The following is a 14,853-nucleotide window of genomic DNA, read 5'->3' as shown; positions in this document are numbered from 1 at the left end:
TACTTTTGGCTTGCTAATTTTCTCTAGTGTATATTCGCTTTTTATTTTGTTGAGGTCAGCTCTTACCTTTATTTTCCTCTTTCTCTTTTCTTTGGGTTATCATTATCATTATTTGAATTACTATTTCTTTTTTGTCTCTTGAAATTGAAGCTTGCATTATTGACTAGCAAACTTTCTTTTATTTCTAATATACGTATTTAAAGCTATAAATTTCCCTCTAAACATTACTTTAGCTATATTGCACCTTTGATACTCATTATAACTTAGCTGTAAATCTCCCCCAAATTTCATTTGATTTATTCTTTGACTCATGGATTTTTAGAAATATATTGCTTATGTTTTAATCATTCAAGGATTTTCTGGTTATTTTTCTGTTATTAACTTTTTATTTAATTCTGCTGTGCTTAGAGGATATAATTGGTAACATTTCAATGCTTTGAACTTTGTTGATGCCTGTATTTCAGTCTAGATATTTTATTCCAGTTTTCTAATTCTTTTTTCAGTGGTATCTAAATGACCTTTTTAACCCTTCAATTGAGTTTGCTTTACAGTCATTTTATATTTTATTTCTGTAATTTTTATTTAATTCTTTAAAAAATTCAATTTCAGGTAACTATTGCTGCATAATGACCCACTCCAAAATCCAGTAGTTTAAAACAACTACCTATTTATTAGTGATTCTGCTGGTTGGCAATTTGGGCTGGGCTCAGCTAGGCTGTTCTTTTGGTGGTCAGCTTGCATCAGCCATGCGTGCATGGTCAGCTGCCAGATTGACCACGGGTGGCTGATTCACTTATTTATTTTTTATTGTTTTTTGAGACTGAGTCTTGCTCTGTCACCCAGGCTAGAGTGCAGTGGCACGATATCTCAGCTCACTGCAACCTCCATCTCCCGGGTTCAAGCGATTCTCGTGTCTCAGCCTCCCAAGTAGCTGGGGTTACAAGCATGCGCCACCACACCCAGCTAATTTTTGTATTGTTAGTAGAGACAAGGTTTTACCATGTTGGCCAGGGTGATCTTGAACTCCTGATCTTAAGTGATCTGCCCACCTTGGCCTCCCAAAGTGCTGTAATTATAGGCGTGAGCCACCACACCAGGCCAGGGGTGGCTGATTTAGAATGGCCTTAGCTGTGTTGGTTTATCTTTGTATCATGCGCTCTCTTATTCTCCAGCAGGCTATTTGAGGCTTGTTCACGTGTGGCTAGATGAGGTTCCAGGAGAACAATTAGAAATGTGCAATGCCTTTTCAGACCTAGGCTTAGACATGGCAGAACATCATTTTTGCTGTGTTTCTTCATGAAGACCAGCCCAGTTACAACAGATAGGGAAATGAACTCCATTTCTTGATGATAGAAGTAGATGCAAAGTCGCACTGCAAGGGCATGGTTATTTTTGCAGTCTATCTCATTAGTTCTCTGCTGAAATTCTCAAACTTACGTTTTATTTCCTTGAACATATTAAACATGATTACTTTAAAGTTTATGGCTAATAACTCTATTAGGTAGATGACCTATTCATTGGTTTCTATTATCTCTATACTTCTTTTGGTTTTTGGACATGTTTCCTTTTCTTATGCTTGCTTATTTTTTATTTCATTTTGGATGTTGTGTACGAAAAATTCTAGAACTAATTCAATGCTCTGGTTGATGTTATTTTCCTCTAGTTATAGCTTATGCTTGCCTCTAGTGGGCAGCCAGGTTAGGGCTACTAGAGATTCCAGATCATTAGTTAAATCCAGGGTTGTGTTGACTCAAAACTGGGCTATAGTTCTTATGAGGGCTGTTCATTTCTCTTTCACTCTTACTCTTAGTGTGTAGCCCTCTGTGGTCCCAACCTCAAATCTAATGGATTTTAGGTATACCCATTTCCTAACAGGAGGGGCCTGAACTCCATGTTCTCTTAGTTCCTTGAGTTTCATTGTGAGCTCTGCTCAGCTTCTCAGCCTTTGAGCTGCCATTTATGGAATCAGAAGACGCCTCCAGGGAACAACAGAAATGTTGGTCTCACCTCTCTGAATTTCCTTCTTTCCGATCTTGGCCCCATAATTTTTCACTGCCTTATAAACTCTCTGATAACTTTAACAATGTGCTTTTATATGTTTTTCATTTTTCTTCCAGTTATTTTTAGTGGGAGGATTGGTTAGCATGTCTTTTTTTTTTTTTTTTTTTTTAAATGTTAGTTCATGTCTTTTATTAACTCAGTTACTTTCTTCTGGTTTGTTGAAGCAGTAAGTCAGACAACATTTGCCATAATAATGTCTGTCAAAGTGGCTTGCCATAAACACTCCAGCACCACATTCATCAGAAGGGCACTCTCGATGAAGGCAACTAATTTTGCCATTCTCATCCACCTTATAATATTTCAGGACAGCCAGCTGAACCTTCTTTCTCTTGTGCTTATTCTTCTTAGGAGTGGCGTAAGACTTCTTCTTCCTTTTCTTAGCACCACCACGAAGTCTCAACACAAGATGAAGAGTAGACTCCTTCTGAATGTTGTAGTCAGACAGAGTACGTCCATCTTCCAGTTGCTTGCCAGCAAAGATCAGTCTTTGCTGATCAGGAGGAATTCCTTCCTTATCCTGGATCTTGGCCTTTACATTTTCTATCATATCCGAGGGTTCAACTTTGAGGGTGATGGTCTTCCCTGTAAGGGTTTTCACGAAAATCTGCATTTTGGTGGCGGCCCCACCTGAGGCGCAGATGGCGGATAGAAAAGCGGTTAGCGTGTCTTAACCTGGATTTTTATCACATAATTAGAATTCCTTAGATGATTCTTTATCTCGACCATTAAGGGCACTCTGTAGAATGAAAATATGTTTTATTTCCAGATCACAAACTCTCTATGTCAGGAACCATGTCTTATACATGAAGAGGCCCTGCCTCTTCAGAGGCTGGATTAGATTTGGACTCAGTAAGGACTGAATAATTGATGAGGACAGTATATATCCTTTTTGTAGGTTTAGTAATGATTTTTTCCGTTCACTTTTGTTCTCAGGATCTTTGTGCAATGCTTGGCAAGTTGACTTGTTCTCATAAATAGTGCTAGGACCATGGGAAATGGAGACGCAGAGATGCACTGCAGTCTCTGCTTTTGAGAAGCTTTTGGTTTGCTAGTGGGCAGAGCCAGTACAAGTTACATAAATATAAATGGGAACCCCACGTGTTTTGCTCTTAGGAGCATCAAGATCAAAGAAACATATTTCATCAAACAAACAGTATTACAAGTCCTTTAATTATTTACTTAACCTCCTGAGAAAATGCCAGGGTGAAGCTGTGGCTTGGAGAGAGTGTACTTATAATGCACTGGACATCTGAAAACCCCTCTTTCTCCATTGCTGTCTTCTTAATGGCCTCCATTTTAACAGAGCCACTTGTAAAACTCTCCCCATCTCCTATTCTTTCCTCCAAACCCTCCCTGGCCCTCCTTAACTCACCCAGAGACTTTTAAATTTCCTGCATCTGCCGGGCCATGTCACATAGTGTCCTTGCTAAAAATGGCTATAGGAACTTCCAGTTTTGTACGCCGACTGCACTGAATTGCTCTAGGTTGTCACGCTCCCATATTCATTAGCTCTCATCTTGATCCCTTGAGAGGGAAGTGCTGGGATCTGCCTGGGAAGTCTAGTTTTATTTTTACAGTTGTTTTCCAGGGAGAAATCCTTGTGGAGACTTTCTGATCACTGGAAAACTGGAAACATTCATGAGTAATGATGACAATCCAATGTGCCAAGTACCACGAGAGGGGATCATGAGTTTGGCTCTCTGGGAGTACAGTTGAGGGGCCATGAGTTCAGCGTGGAGGGTTAGTCTTCCTGGGCCTGACTATTCAGAATTTCTGACAGTCACTACCTGCCATTAGTAGTTGCCTCAGCACTATTTGGAGGGAGTCACATTTGATGTGGTGTTTATAACATCGTGGTTAAGAATTTATCTTCTGAAGCCAAACTGCTGTCTTTACAAAGAGTAAACAAATAAACTGGGTACAGTGGCATGCACCTGTAGTACCAGCTCTTAGGGAGGTTGAGGTGGGAGGATCACCTCAAGCCCAGGAGTTCAAGGCTGCAGTGAGCTGTGACTGTGCCACTGCACTTCAGCCTGGGTGACAGAATGAGACCCTGTCTCTAAAAAACGAAACAAAAGAAAACAAAAACATAACACCAAAAGGACTAGGTTTCAGGCTCATCATTCTCACTGTGCAATTTAAGCCAGTTACTTAAATTCTTTCTAACTCAGTTTACTCACCCACAAAATGGGGATAAGTGTCATTGTTAACTTAAACAGTTAAAATGTATAAAGTGTGAAACCTGCTTGTCACATACTAAGTACTCAAGTTTTTAGCTATTGGTCTGTAGAATCCTTCAGACTAGGGGCTTAGAGCTTGGGGACAAGGGGAGGCAGATGGAGGGGATTCACTTTAAGTTAAATCCAGGCTCTGGTTCTCCTAGGCTCTGGGCTCCTCATACTCATCCCCACCCTATTGGCTTAAGGGAAGTCACATCCAGCTGCCCACATTGCTCAGGCCTGACGCTCCCACTACCTTCAGCTTGGGTTCTCTTTCCTAGAATGCCAAGTTCCAGCTGACCACGTGGTTAGCATCTCGGGACAGCATCTTCAGTTACAACCAAACAGTACACAGATGAAGGTTGAAAACGTTCAATGGAAGGTGCGGCTGCCCTCACGTAAGGAATTTAATCAGATATTTAAGTGGGAGAATGGCTCGACTGTCAATGCTTCCAACGATAGATTCCATTTTGAAACTGAGAACCCGACTCTTCTCATCGAGGCAGCTCAGCCGCAGGACAGTGGCTTCTACTGCCTAGAGGCCACCTATACGTCTGGACTAGTTCAGAGAGCCGCGTTCCAGGTTTCTGTATTTGGTGAGTCTCCAGGACTGCTCCTACTGCCCTCCCTGATTCCCATAGGCCTTTAATTTCTGTATTTCCAATGCCTTTCTGATCAGAATCTCTGCTTCCAGATACAGTTGAGAAGCCCCGCCTACAGGGGCAGGGGAAGATCCTGGACAGTGGGAGGTGCCAAGTGGCTCTGTCCTGCTTGGTCTCCAGGGATGGCAATGTGACCTATGCTTGGTACAGAGGGAGCAAGCTGATCCAGACAGCAGGGAACCTCACCTACCTGGAGGAGGTTGACGTTGATGGCCTACACACATATACCTGCAATGTCAGCAACCCTGTTAGCTGGGAAAGCCACACCCTGAATCTCACTCAAGGTTGTCAGAATGCCCGTCAGGGTAAGTGGAACACACTGGGCTATAACAGGGGCTGAAGGTTTGTACCCCACAACCAGGCTCATGCTCAAGACAGACGTGGTATGAGATAAAATCCCTTGGTCTCCTCTCCCAGTGCCTCGTAGCCCTTCCCAGGGCAGTCCTGGCCTCCAGGCACATGGCTCCTCTAAAGCCAGGCCTATCCTACTCTGGAAAAAAAAATGTTATCCTTATTTCTTTCTGGGAGATGCAAGCGTTTCCTCTGCAGAGGGAAAGCGTAACTGTTTGGTGAGTGACAGTCCTGCAATGGCTTGAACATAATTTTCTTCCTGGGAGAGGCTGATGGAGAACTGTTCTTTTCTCTTGAGTGATACTTTCCCCAAGCCACATAGTTCGAGAGGTTAACTACACCGTGCAGCAGTAGCCTGGAGCAGGAGCGTCACGGTGATCCCAGGGATACCTAGATGAGTTCTTGGGTTGCTTATGCTCATCCTAAGAGTTACCTGTGTTAACTTTGCACAACTTTTTATTAGATAAACAGAGACTTCTTGGGCCAGCAACATGGGCATTATAGGAAAAATTTAAAAAAAGCATACAGCGCTAATTCGTAAGGAACTTATAGCCAAATTGGGGCAACAAAAATAAGTGCTTGTGGACAAAAAAGAAACAAGACTGAGGCAGGCCAGGCGCAGTGGCTCACGCCTGTAATCCCAGCACTTTGGGAGGCTAAGGTGGGCGGATCACGAGGTCAGGAGTTCGAGACCAGTCTGGTCAACATAGTGAAACCCAGTTTCTACTAAAAATACAAGCAATTAGCTGGGCATGGTGGCAGGCGCCTGTAATCCCAGCTACTCAGAAAGCTGAGTGAGGAGAATTGCTTGAACACAGGAGGTGGAGATTGCAGTGAGCCAAGATTGTGCCCCTGCACCCCAGCACAGGCAGCAGTGCAAGACTCTGTCTCACACACACACACAAAATAAATAAACAAGACTGAAAGACTGAGACAATGTGTAGTGACAAGGACATTGGCTTCATCATTCATAGAAGCTCTGTGCTCTCTTAGAGGTCAGGTGTGGTGGCTCATTGGGAGGCAGGTGGATCATTTGAGCCCAGGTGTTTGAGACCAGTCTGGACAGCATGGCGTAATCCCGTCAATATTTAAAAGAAGAAGAAGAAGAAGAAGAAACTCTGTGATCTGTAGCAGATTCATTGATTCATGAACATCTTTGAGCCTCAATTTCTTTCCCCCTTGGGTAAAATGGGGATGATAATAAGTACCTCACAGGACTGCTGTTAAGAGTAAACGAGACAATGTTTGTAAAGAGCCTTGTCAGTACCTGGAACACTTAATTCCTTTCCCTTTCTCTTGTTGGCTGGATTATATATCAGGCTACATGTGTGACACACATGTTTTAAGTAGACGATCAAATGAGGAAGAGCTATGAAGGCAGGAGTAGTGGAAAAGTGAGATGGAAAACTTGCCTGTACAATGAATATTTTTTGAGTTAAAAGCAAATAAATGGATAAATGTAACATTTGTTGTGCTAGATGCTTTACATGTCCTTCAGTATCCATGGGGAATTGTTTCCAGCACCCAGGCCCCAACCACAGATGCCAAAATCCACGGATGTTTAAGTCCCTGGCATAAACAGGTGCAGTATTTGCGTATAACCTATGTACATCTTCCTGTATACCTTACTTAAATCATCTCTAGATTAGTTGTCATGCCTGATACAATGTAAAGGCTATTTAAATAGCTGCTATACTGTATTGTTTAGGGAATAGTGACAATATTGTTTAGGGAAAAAAGTCTCTAAACAATATTGTTTAGAGAAAAAAGAATATTGTTTAGGGAAAAAAGTCTCTATGTATTCAGATGCCATTTCTTTTCCCTGAATATTCTCGATCCGCAATTCATCAAATCCACAGCTGTGGAACTCTAAACTTTGGAGGGCCAGCTGTATTAGATCATGTGATTAACCCCTATAGCTAGATAACATTATCCCCTTTTACAGGTGAGAAAATCTGAGAGGCTCTTTGAGAGGCCTAGAGAGGTTAAATAAATAGTGCAGAGCTCACAGAGTTAGAATTTGAGCCAGGCCTGTCTGATATTAATATCCATGCTCTTGGCATCACTCAGAAGAGGTTACCCAACTGAGCAAAGAGAAAACCTTGACAGTGAGTTCACAGAGTGTGAGGCGATCAGCTACGCCACAGAAAAGAGTGGGTTTTGAGACAGCCCCTGCAGGCAGGTGGGAAGGAAGAAGAGAGCGAGCTGACGCTCAGTCCTCATGCCTTCTGTATTCCTCAGAATTCAGATTTTGGCCGTTTTTGGTGATCGTTGTGATTCTAAGCATGCTATTGCTTGGCACCCTTGCCTGCTTCTGTGTGTGGAGGAGAAAGAAGAAGGGGAAGCAGTCAGGTGAGTGGAAGGTCCTTGGGGTGGTGCTGCTGCCCGGGGCTTTGGATCTTGTGACTTGGTCCTGCGTCCAGTGGGATGTGCCTGGGAGCACAGCATCTCCCTTTCCTCAGCGAGCTTTGGTATATGCGTGTACGTGGTGGGGGAAGGCAAGCAGGCTCCTAGGCTCCCTCTCCCAGTTCATGCCTTCTGATCCCCAGTGTGCAGATTTCCCTGCAGGCAGCTGGTTTGGGAGGAGGCGTGGCAGGGGCCGTTCGGTTCCCGCCTCTGTGCCCTTTGGGTTTCCTGGGAAGAGCACTAACCTGCCTCCTTTCTGGAACTTTCTTAAGGTTTTGCCATTTGGGGTGGAGGTGGGGCTTGTTAGAAGCAAAAGCCCTTCTGGAGGTTTCTGCAGCTCTGCTCTCTGTTTTCTTCCTCCCTCAGAGACCAGTACCAAGGAGTTTTTGACAATTTATGAAGATGTCAAGGACCAGAAAACCAGGAGGACTCAAGTATGTCATCCCGGGGGCTGGAGTCTGTCTCAACTGGCCTGGAAGATGCTCTTTCAGTGATGGTTATTCAGAGCTGAGGGACAAAAATGACTGCACAATTGTCCTCTTGATGTGACCCTCAGCCCTTCCCCATCTGTCTTTTCTCCACCTGCTTCCTAGTTCTGGTGATGGAGGGAAAAAGGAAACGAAAGGAGTGGAGAAGATGAAAGGGAGGCTGAAGGGGTATCCTGGTGCAGAATTGCACCTGCTGAGAAGGGATGGAGCGCAACAGAAATCAGTGGCAGGGGCAGAGTGCTGCTGTGGTGTTTGTTGTCAGATCACACATTCTTTTTCCTAATGAGTCAGGGCTTACTTTCTTGAGTCCCTTTATGGTGATCCAGGCTGGGAAGTGTGACTAGCGAAAGCATAACAGTTTTGTAGCTGGCTCACTGGGCTGCATTCACAGCCTTTTGAGAGAAGAGGCCCAAGCGTGGCTGAGGTACTAGAGTGAGTAACCAGCCTGGCACAAAGCCCACCAGCCTGCGTGTACTCCTCCAGGAGCCTCTCGCCAGCTCTCTGTGGCAGGCAGTGGCCAACTCCACCTGTCATCCAAGAATTAGGAGAGGAGGCAATTGCAGAGGGGTTGCAGATGGCCCCGCTGCTGTGTCCTGCTCAGGGCAGGATGTGGTGACAGGCCCAGGGGAAGCTCTGATGGGGCCCGCAGAGCTGCTGGCAGGAAGGGGTGCTGAAGTGGGGCGAAGGGCCTTCTTTGCACTGCCCCCCGCGCTCTGCCGTGGAGACCCAGCACCATGCAGGAAACACGTGTTGGGGAGCTCTTCCGTCCTGGCCACGTGCGTGAGGCCCTGCAAGACCTCGCAGAGCAGGCAAGCATCCTCTCCCAGGTCTGGGTTCAGAGGCAGTTAGGGCAGCTTCCTACGCCTGTTTTTTTCCCCCGTCCACCCAGCAGTGGCTATTGGAATGTGAAAAATAAAAGGAGACTTTGTTTCTCTCACTGCTATAAGACTCTGGTACAAATTCCTGAGAGCATGTGAATCTACCCAGAGCCAATGATGCCCGGGTGCCTGCTAAAAATAATCTTTTTTTTTTTTTTCCCCCAAAAAGAAGATGGCTTGAGATTAGGAGACCATGGGGGAAAAACAACTTAGAGCAAAAGAAACCTCTGGGGATTCAGGCCTATTAGCTTACTTCTGACTCAAGAGTTCCTCCCTGTCTGGCCTCAGCTCTCTCTCTATTGTCTCAGGGTTCCAATTTGGAGGTCTCACTTTGAGACCCAGCTCTAATATTTCTAGGAACACTTCACATGAGTCTGGACAGGAGAGAAAAGTATTTTAAAACACAAATAAAGTTATTGACATGGTCAGATGCCCATGACAGATGCTCATGACTCTCCAGCCTCTAAGGACAGCTGACAGTTCTCTGCACCTCTCAGCTTCTTCTTGCTTTCAGGAGTGTAGCTTGCACCTTGCCTAATGAACCCTGCTGGCCTCCAATGGCTCCCATCAGAGCTCAAACTAGCAATATGCTCACTGAGAAGTGGCCAGCAGCATGAAATACCTCCACCACTGATTTCCTAAGGGGCAGGAACAGGGAAAGGGAAGCTGAAAGAGCTGCTCTGGGTTCAAGGCTGCACCCAGCACTGTAGCTCCCCAGGGGACTGGCTTGAAGTCAAGGGCAAGGTGGCCTCGAAGATGATCTAGAGAAGGCTTAACTGTGTTTGGTCTTTGAAATGTTTAAACCTGAATTTCAGTGCTCTGAGGTAAGGCTCAGATAACAGCCCAACTCAGAGCTCTGCAAGGAAGGGTTTCTAAGTTACTGAAGGAAAGGAAGTGACAGCATTCTCTTTGGGCAGGGTCGCTGGGATCCCTCACACCTGGGTGGTTCCTTGCTCCTGATACTAACGGCTTCACTGCAGACTGCTCTTCTTCCTGTCTCTCCCCATCCTGGGAGGGTCAATGACTCTCCTCAGTCCTGCCACCTCCCTCCCAGGCTCCTGAAAGCATCTCTTCTTTGTGCTGTTTTCCCCTGCTCAGTCTAAATCTGCACAGACCCAGATGTCTGCTCATGTTACCCCATTTCTGTTTCTCGTGCAGGTGCAGGATCAGACTTTTCTTGGAGAGGGGACCTCCATCTACTCTATGATCCAGTCTCAGGTACCTCTCCGCTTTCTCTAGTTCATTCCATACCTATCTCTGGGGCTTCCTAATGCTCCCCCTACAAAACTCACACCCTTGAATGGCAGAATAAGATCTTCGTGCTTCTGGAATCCAGAAGACAGCTTGGGTTCAACTGCATTCACACATCATTGGAAAAGATCAGTGTGGTTCTGGAGCATCTTAACACAGCTGGGAAGCCTGATGTGGGCATTCCTTCTTCTGTGCCTGGCACAGGTCTAGCCCAGATAAAGTCTATGGGAGCAGAAACCTGGTTAGGGGACTCAATGTCTGCTTTCTTGCCCTGCTGCTGCTTCTGCTACTTGGGGACCTTCTACTTTTTATCCCTGTTCCCTGTTATATTCGGTTTCAGGAAAGGATGAATCTGTACTGGTTGGTTCCTTTTATCTTATCATGACTTAGCAATAATGTCCATTTTCTTTTCTTTCTTTTAAAAATTTATTGTTTAGAGACAAGCTCTCTTTATTTATTTACTTTTATTATCATTATTTTCTTGAGAAGGAGTCTTACTCTGTCACCCAGCCTGGAGTCCAATGGCACAATATCAGCTCACTGCAGCCTCTGCTTCCTGGATTCAAGTGATTCTCCAGTCTCAGACTTCCGAGTAGTTGGGATTACAGACACGTGCCACCATGCCTAGCTAATTTTTTCTATTTTTTTTTTAGTAGACACGGGGTTTCACTATGTTGGCCAGGCTGGTCTCGAACTCCTGACCTTGTGATCTGTTCACCTCAGCCTCCCAAAATGCTGGGGATTACAGGTGTAAGCCACCATGCCCAAACTTATTTCCACAGGTTTTTTGGGAACAGGTGGTATTTGGTTACATGAGTAAGTTCTTTAGCTGTGATTTGTGAGATTTTGGTGCAGCCGTCACGAGACAGGGTCTCATTCTGTCTACTAGGCTAAGTGCAGTGATAGAATCATAGATTACTACAGCTTGGAATTCCCGGCCTTAAGCGATCCTCCCGCCTCAGCCTCCTGGGGTAGCTAGGACTACAGGTGTGCACCACTGCGCCTGGCTGTATTTTCTTACTAAATCTCACATAACATGCTCGTGAAATATTTCTAATACTTTAGATGTGGTCAACATTCCATATCACAATGAAGAAACTGAGACTCAGCCAACTGATATCTCAAGGCCACATAGCCAGGTAGTGGCAGAGCTGAGCCAAAGGGTTGAGTCTCCATTGCCCTTCTTCATACTCCACCTCTAATATTCTGGGATTACAGAAATTCATCCATAAACTGGAGAAACATCCTCTAATATTGACGGCTAAAATGACATTGATAGCCCAGGCTGGGACATCGCTCCCAAGGGAAACACTGCCTCCTGGTGGCCAGTAATAAAAAACTTTCTGATAAAAATGGCTTAAAAAAAATTGAGACCTGAAACAGCACCATCTTCAGTTTGGTGGCTGAGCTGTGGGGCAAAGAAAATCTGATTATAAGAGTAATTGATATCTGCCAGTTCTCTGTTGTAGCCACATTGAACTCCAACGAGAGGAATTTGAATCAGTGCAAGAAAGGGCTCCTCTCAGACTATGGTGTTGAGTGAGAATGAGAGTCCTCCTCTGGAGCATCTGAAAAGGAGGATGGTTACCTGATTTAGAGGACACCTGGTTCAGGTCCAGGGAAGGAAGGCAAGTTGTCAAAGAGAAGCATTGAGGTGTTGAGGAAAGAGCCCTGGAGAGTCTTGGGTTTGAATTCTGCTTCTACTGTGTACACGCTGCGTGACTTGGCTATTTATCCTTTTGGAGCCTCATTTGTGGCATGGGACAAATTATGATCATTCCTATTTTACAGTAGTGTTAAAAGAGTTAGAGGAGAGCTCAGGCACGGTGGCTTATGCCTGAAATCCCAGCACTTTGGGAGGCCGAGGTGGGCGGATCACGAGGTCAGTAGTTTGAAACCAGCCGGGCCAACATGGTGAACCCCCATCTCCACTAAAAATACAAAAATTAGCTGGGGCATGGTGGTGGGTGCCTGTAATCCCAGCAGGAAGCTGAAGCAGGAGAATTGCTTGAACCCAGGAGTCAGAGGTTGCAGTGAGCTGAGATTGCACCCTTGCACTCCAGCACGGGCAATACAGTGAGACTCTGTTTCAAAAAAAAAAAAAAAAAAAAGAGTTAGAGGAGAATACCTGTATAAAATAAATATTTAACAAGCAGTAGCTATCATTAATGAGATAGTGAGATTAGCACTCATGTTGTCTGACCTCCTGGCTGGTCCAGGGCTCTTTTCACCAACACTTGAAGCTTCCACCTGGGCAGGCTTAGGGCGGAGGGATGGAAGAGATAACGTTCATAGGGTTGTGCGGGATCTGTGCTTCTGAAATGGTTTTATTTCTCTTCTCATTAGACTTATGCTTCCACATCACAAGAAACTGCATATACATTATATTCATTAGTTCAGCCCTCCAGGAAGGTGAGTCTCTTCCTCTGGTGGTGGTGGGGTGTGTTGATGCAGATGTGTATTTCGCATGTGTTTGCAGAGAGCATGTGTACACATCCTAGCCAGTTGTTCTTCATTATGTGTATCTGAGTAGCTTCTGTTAAATGACTGTATTTAAATGTCAATGGGCCAATGAGAAATGCTTTTCTGGATCTGTCCGGAGAAAAATAACAGCTTCTAGACTAAGAGAACAGTGGATTAGATGAGTGTTTTGGAGTTTCTGTGGCAGATAAAGGACAATCAGAGACAGAAAGGAGGTGCTTTGCGCAGGAGACTACAGGGTGCTTAGTAGGTCAGCTGAGGCTATGGTGAAAGATACTGGAGGGATTTGCAAAGCAGGGCACATTGCCTGGAGCTGGAGGAATGCACTGCATCTAGAGAGACACAATGCTGACCTTCAGGGACCAGACAGAGGTTCTGGCCAGTCAGTCACCTGCTGCTAGAGGCCTCTAGAATGGGGCACTCCCTCCTGGTGTACTGAAATCCTCCTCCAGGCTGAGCTCATAGCTCTCTTTGTACTCGGAACCAGAGCTGGGTAACCTGGAACCCATGGTCATTGTTTTTCTCTGGTGTAGAAGGGGATGGGAGGAGCGGTGTTCCCAAGGCTGAAGCCACAGTATGAAGCCATAAAGCCTTAACATGGCAGCATGGGAAGTTGGGAGTCCACACAACTGTGGAAGCCCATGCAGATCAGGGACCACAGGTTTGAAGGGTTTAGGACAGTTTTTCAGACTTTTCATTCAACCTCCTTACAATATGACATTCAACCTACTTGGATCCCATCATAAGAGATTTATTTTTAATTGTGTGCTACAATATCAGGCCATATAGATGTTCACAGGCACCATGTTCACATGCTTTGGGATATGAAAACTCTGTGTGCTACTGAATGTGCCTCCGAAGTCTAGTGTCCTTGGGTTGGCAATTATTTATTTATATGCCTGAATTGTTTACATTAGGGGTGTGTGTATGCTATGCGTTGAAGAGATATATGGTTTGGGGCAGCATTTGTATTAGGATTGCCTGAGGGATATGTGTATGTGTGTGCGTGTGCTCTGGGAATGTGTGTGTGTATATGTATATATATGCATATACACACACACGCATATATGCATGAGTTTTAGGTGTATGTGGGTATGGAACACTAAATTCTGATTTTGGTTCAGAAACATCATATTATAGGCAAATACTGTATATATTGTGTCTCCCCTGGAGATCATACACACCATTGTTTGCTTCTGGGGTGAGAGATTCTATTCATTTTCCGGCTGAGAGTACCTCAGAATTTTTCTAGGCTCTGAGTCTCTTTTGGGACCTCGCACATCACTTAGGAGTGGGAGAGTGCTTACCTTGAAGTTAAACATTCTTTACCCTCTGAATTTCTAGTCTGGATCCAGGAAGAAGAACCACAGCCGTTCCTTCAGTAGAACTGTGCAGGAAGAGGTAAGATCTGGAATTCCTCAATGGGTTTGGTGTCTGTGGCACAGCCCTGAAGTCTAGCCATGAAAGGGTATGCTTAGGAAAATGTCATCCACACAGTCTCAGTGTTGTAGGGAATTTAGCGATCTTCTAATGCAAGTTTTTGTTTTAGAGATGAAGACACTAAAGGCCAAGGAGAATGAGGGTCTATCCCAAGATCATATCGTGTGTTTAGATATAGAGCTTATTGGGCAGCTTGGGTTCTAAATTAGGGCTGTCTCCGAGCTAGTTCCCCGGCTGTGGGACACAAACATCTCTGCTTTCCAAGAGTGGTTGGGGGAGGGGTCAGAGAGGGGAAGATAAAGGACTCTAAGCCATTTTCTAAAATTAGCAAGGCTTTGGGAGTCATTCCAGGACACAGGTGATCTTAATCTTCTGAAGGGGTGGACACTGCTCAAAGATGACCACTGAGCCTGGTGGCTGAATTTGTTCCCATCAGGGCATTTGGGGACTGGAAAGGAGGGAGTCAACATTTCTTGGGGGTTTATTATGGATAATGTAGCCCACCAGTGTCTTCCCATGGATTATTTCATTTAATCCTCACAGAATGCTACAAGATAGGTATAATTAGACTTTCTGTTTATACTCAAAGAAAATAAGGCATGGAAAGCATCCCCCA

At 44.9% G+C, this 14,853-nt stretch overlaps 2 protein-coding genes across 3 annotated transcripts in view; one reads left to right on the top strand and one right to left on the bottom strand.

The window, feature by feature from the left end:
- CD244 (CD244 molecule) overlaps window positions 1–14,853 on the top strand; it is a 32,748-nt gene that overhangs the window by 11,833 nt on the left and 6,062 nt on the right. Inside the window, exons 2-8 of one of the 2 annotated variants that reach the window (XM_012449648.2) lie at window positions 4,562–4,876; window positions 4,975–5,247; window positions 7,535–7,645; window positions 8,066–8,133; window positions 10,224–10,283; window positions 12,663–12,728; window positions 14,142–14,198. In XM_012449648.2, the coding sequence (XP_012305071.2) occupies window positions 4,562–4,876; window positions 4,975–5,247; window positions 7,535–7,645; window positions 8,066–8,133; window positions 10,224–10,283; window positions 12,663–12,728; window positions 14,142–14,198 (950 nt within the window). Of the gene's footprint in view, window positions 1–4,561; window positions 4,877–4,959; window positions 5,248–7,534; window positions 7,646–8,065; window positions 8,134–10,223; window positions 10,284–12,662; window positions 12,729–14,141; window positions 14,199–14,853 lie in introns of both variants that reach the window. The other variant, XM_064370909.1, reaches the window with a different exon arrangement.
- On the bottom strand, window positions 2,198–2,671 carry LOC135272318 (ubiquitin-ribosomal protein eS31 fusion protein-like). Its single transcript, XM_064370794.1, has one exon. It carries the CDS (start codon window positions 2,669–2,671, stop codon window positions 2,198–2,200), a length of 474 nt encoding a protein of 157 aa, XP_064226864.1.

The sequence above is a fragment of the Aotus nancymaae genome, unplaced genomic scaffold (genome assembly GCF_030222135.1).
Source record: "Aotus nancymaae isolate 86718 unplaced genomic scaffold, 86718_ANA_hifiasm-v0.15.2.pri h1tg000108l, whole genome shotgun sequence".
NCBI classification, from domain to species: domain Eukaryota; kingdom Metazoa; phylum Chordata; class Mammalia; order Primates; family Aotidae; genus Aotus; species Aotus nancymaae.
Note: the sequence above shows the minus strand (reverse complement) of the source record. Positions and strands in the feature narration are given on the sequence as shown.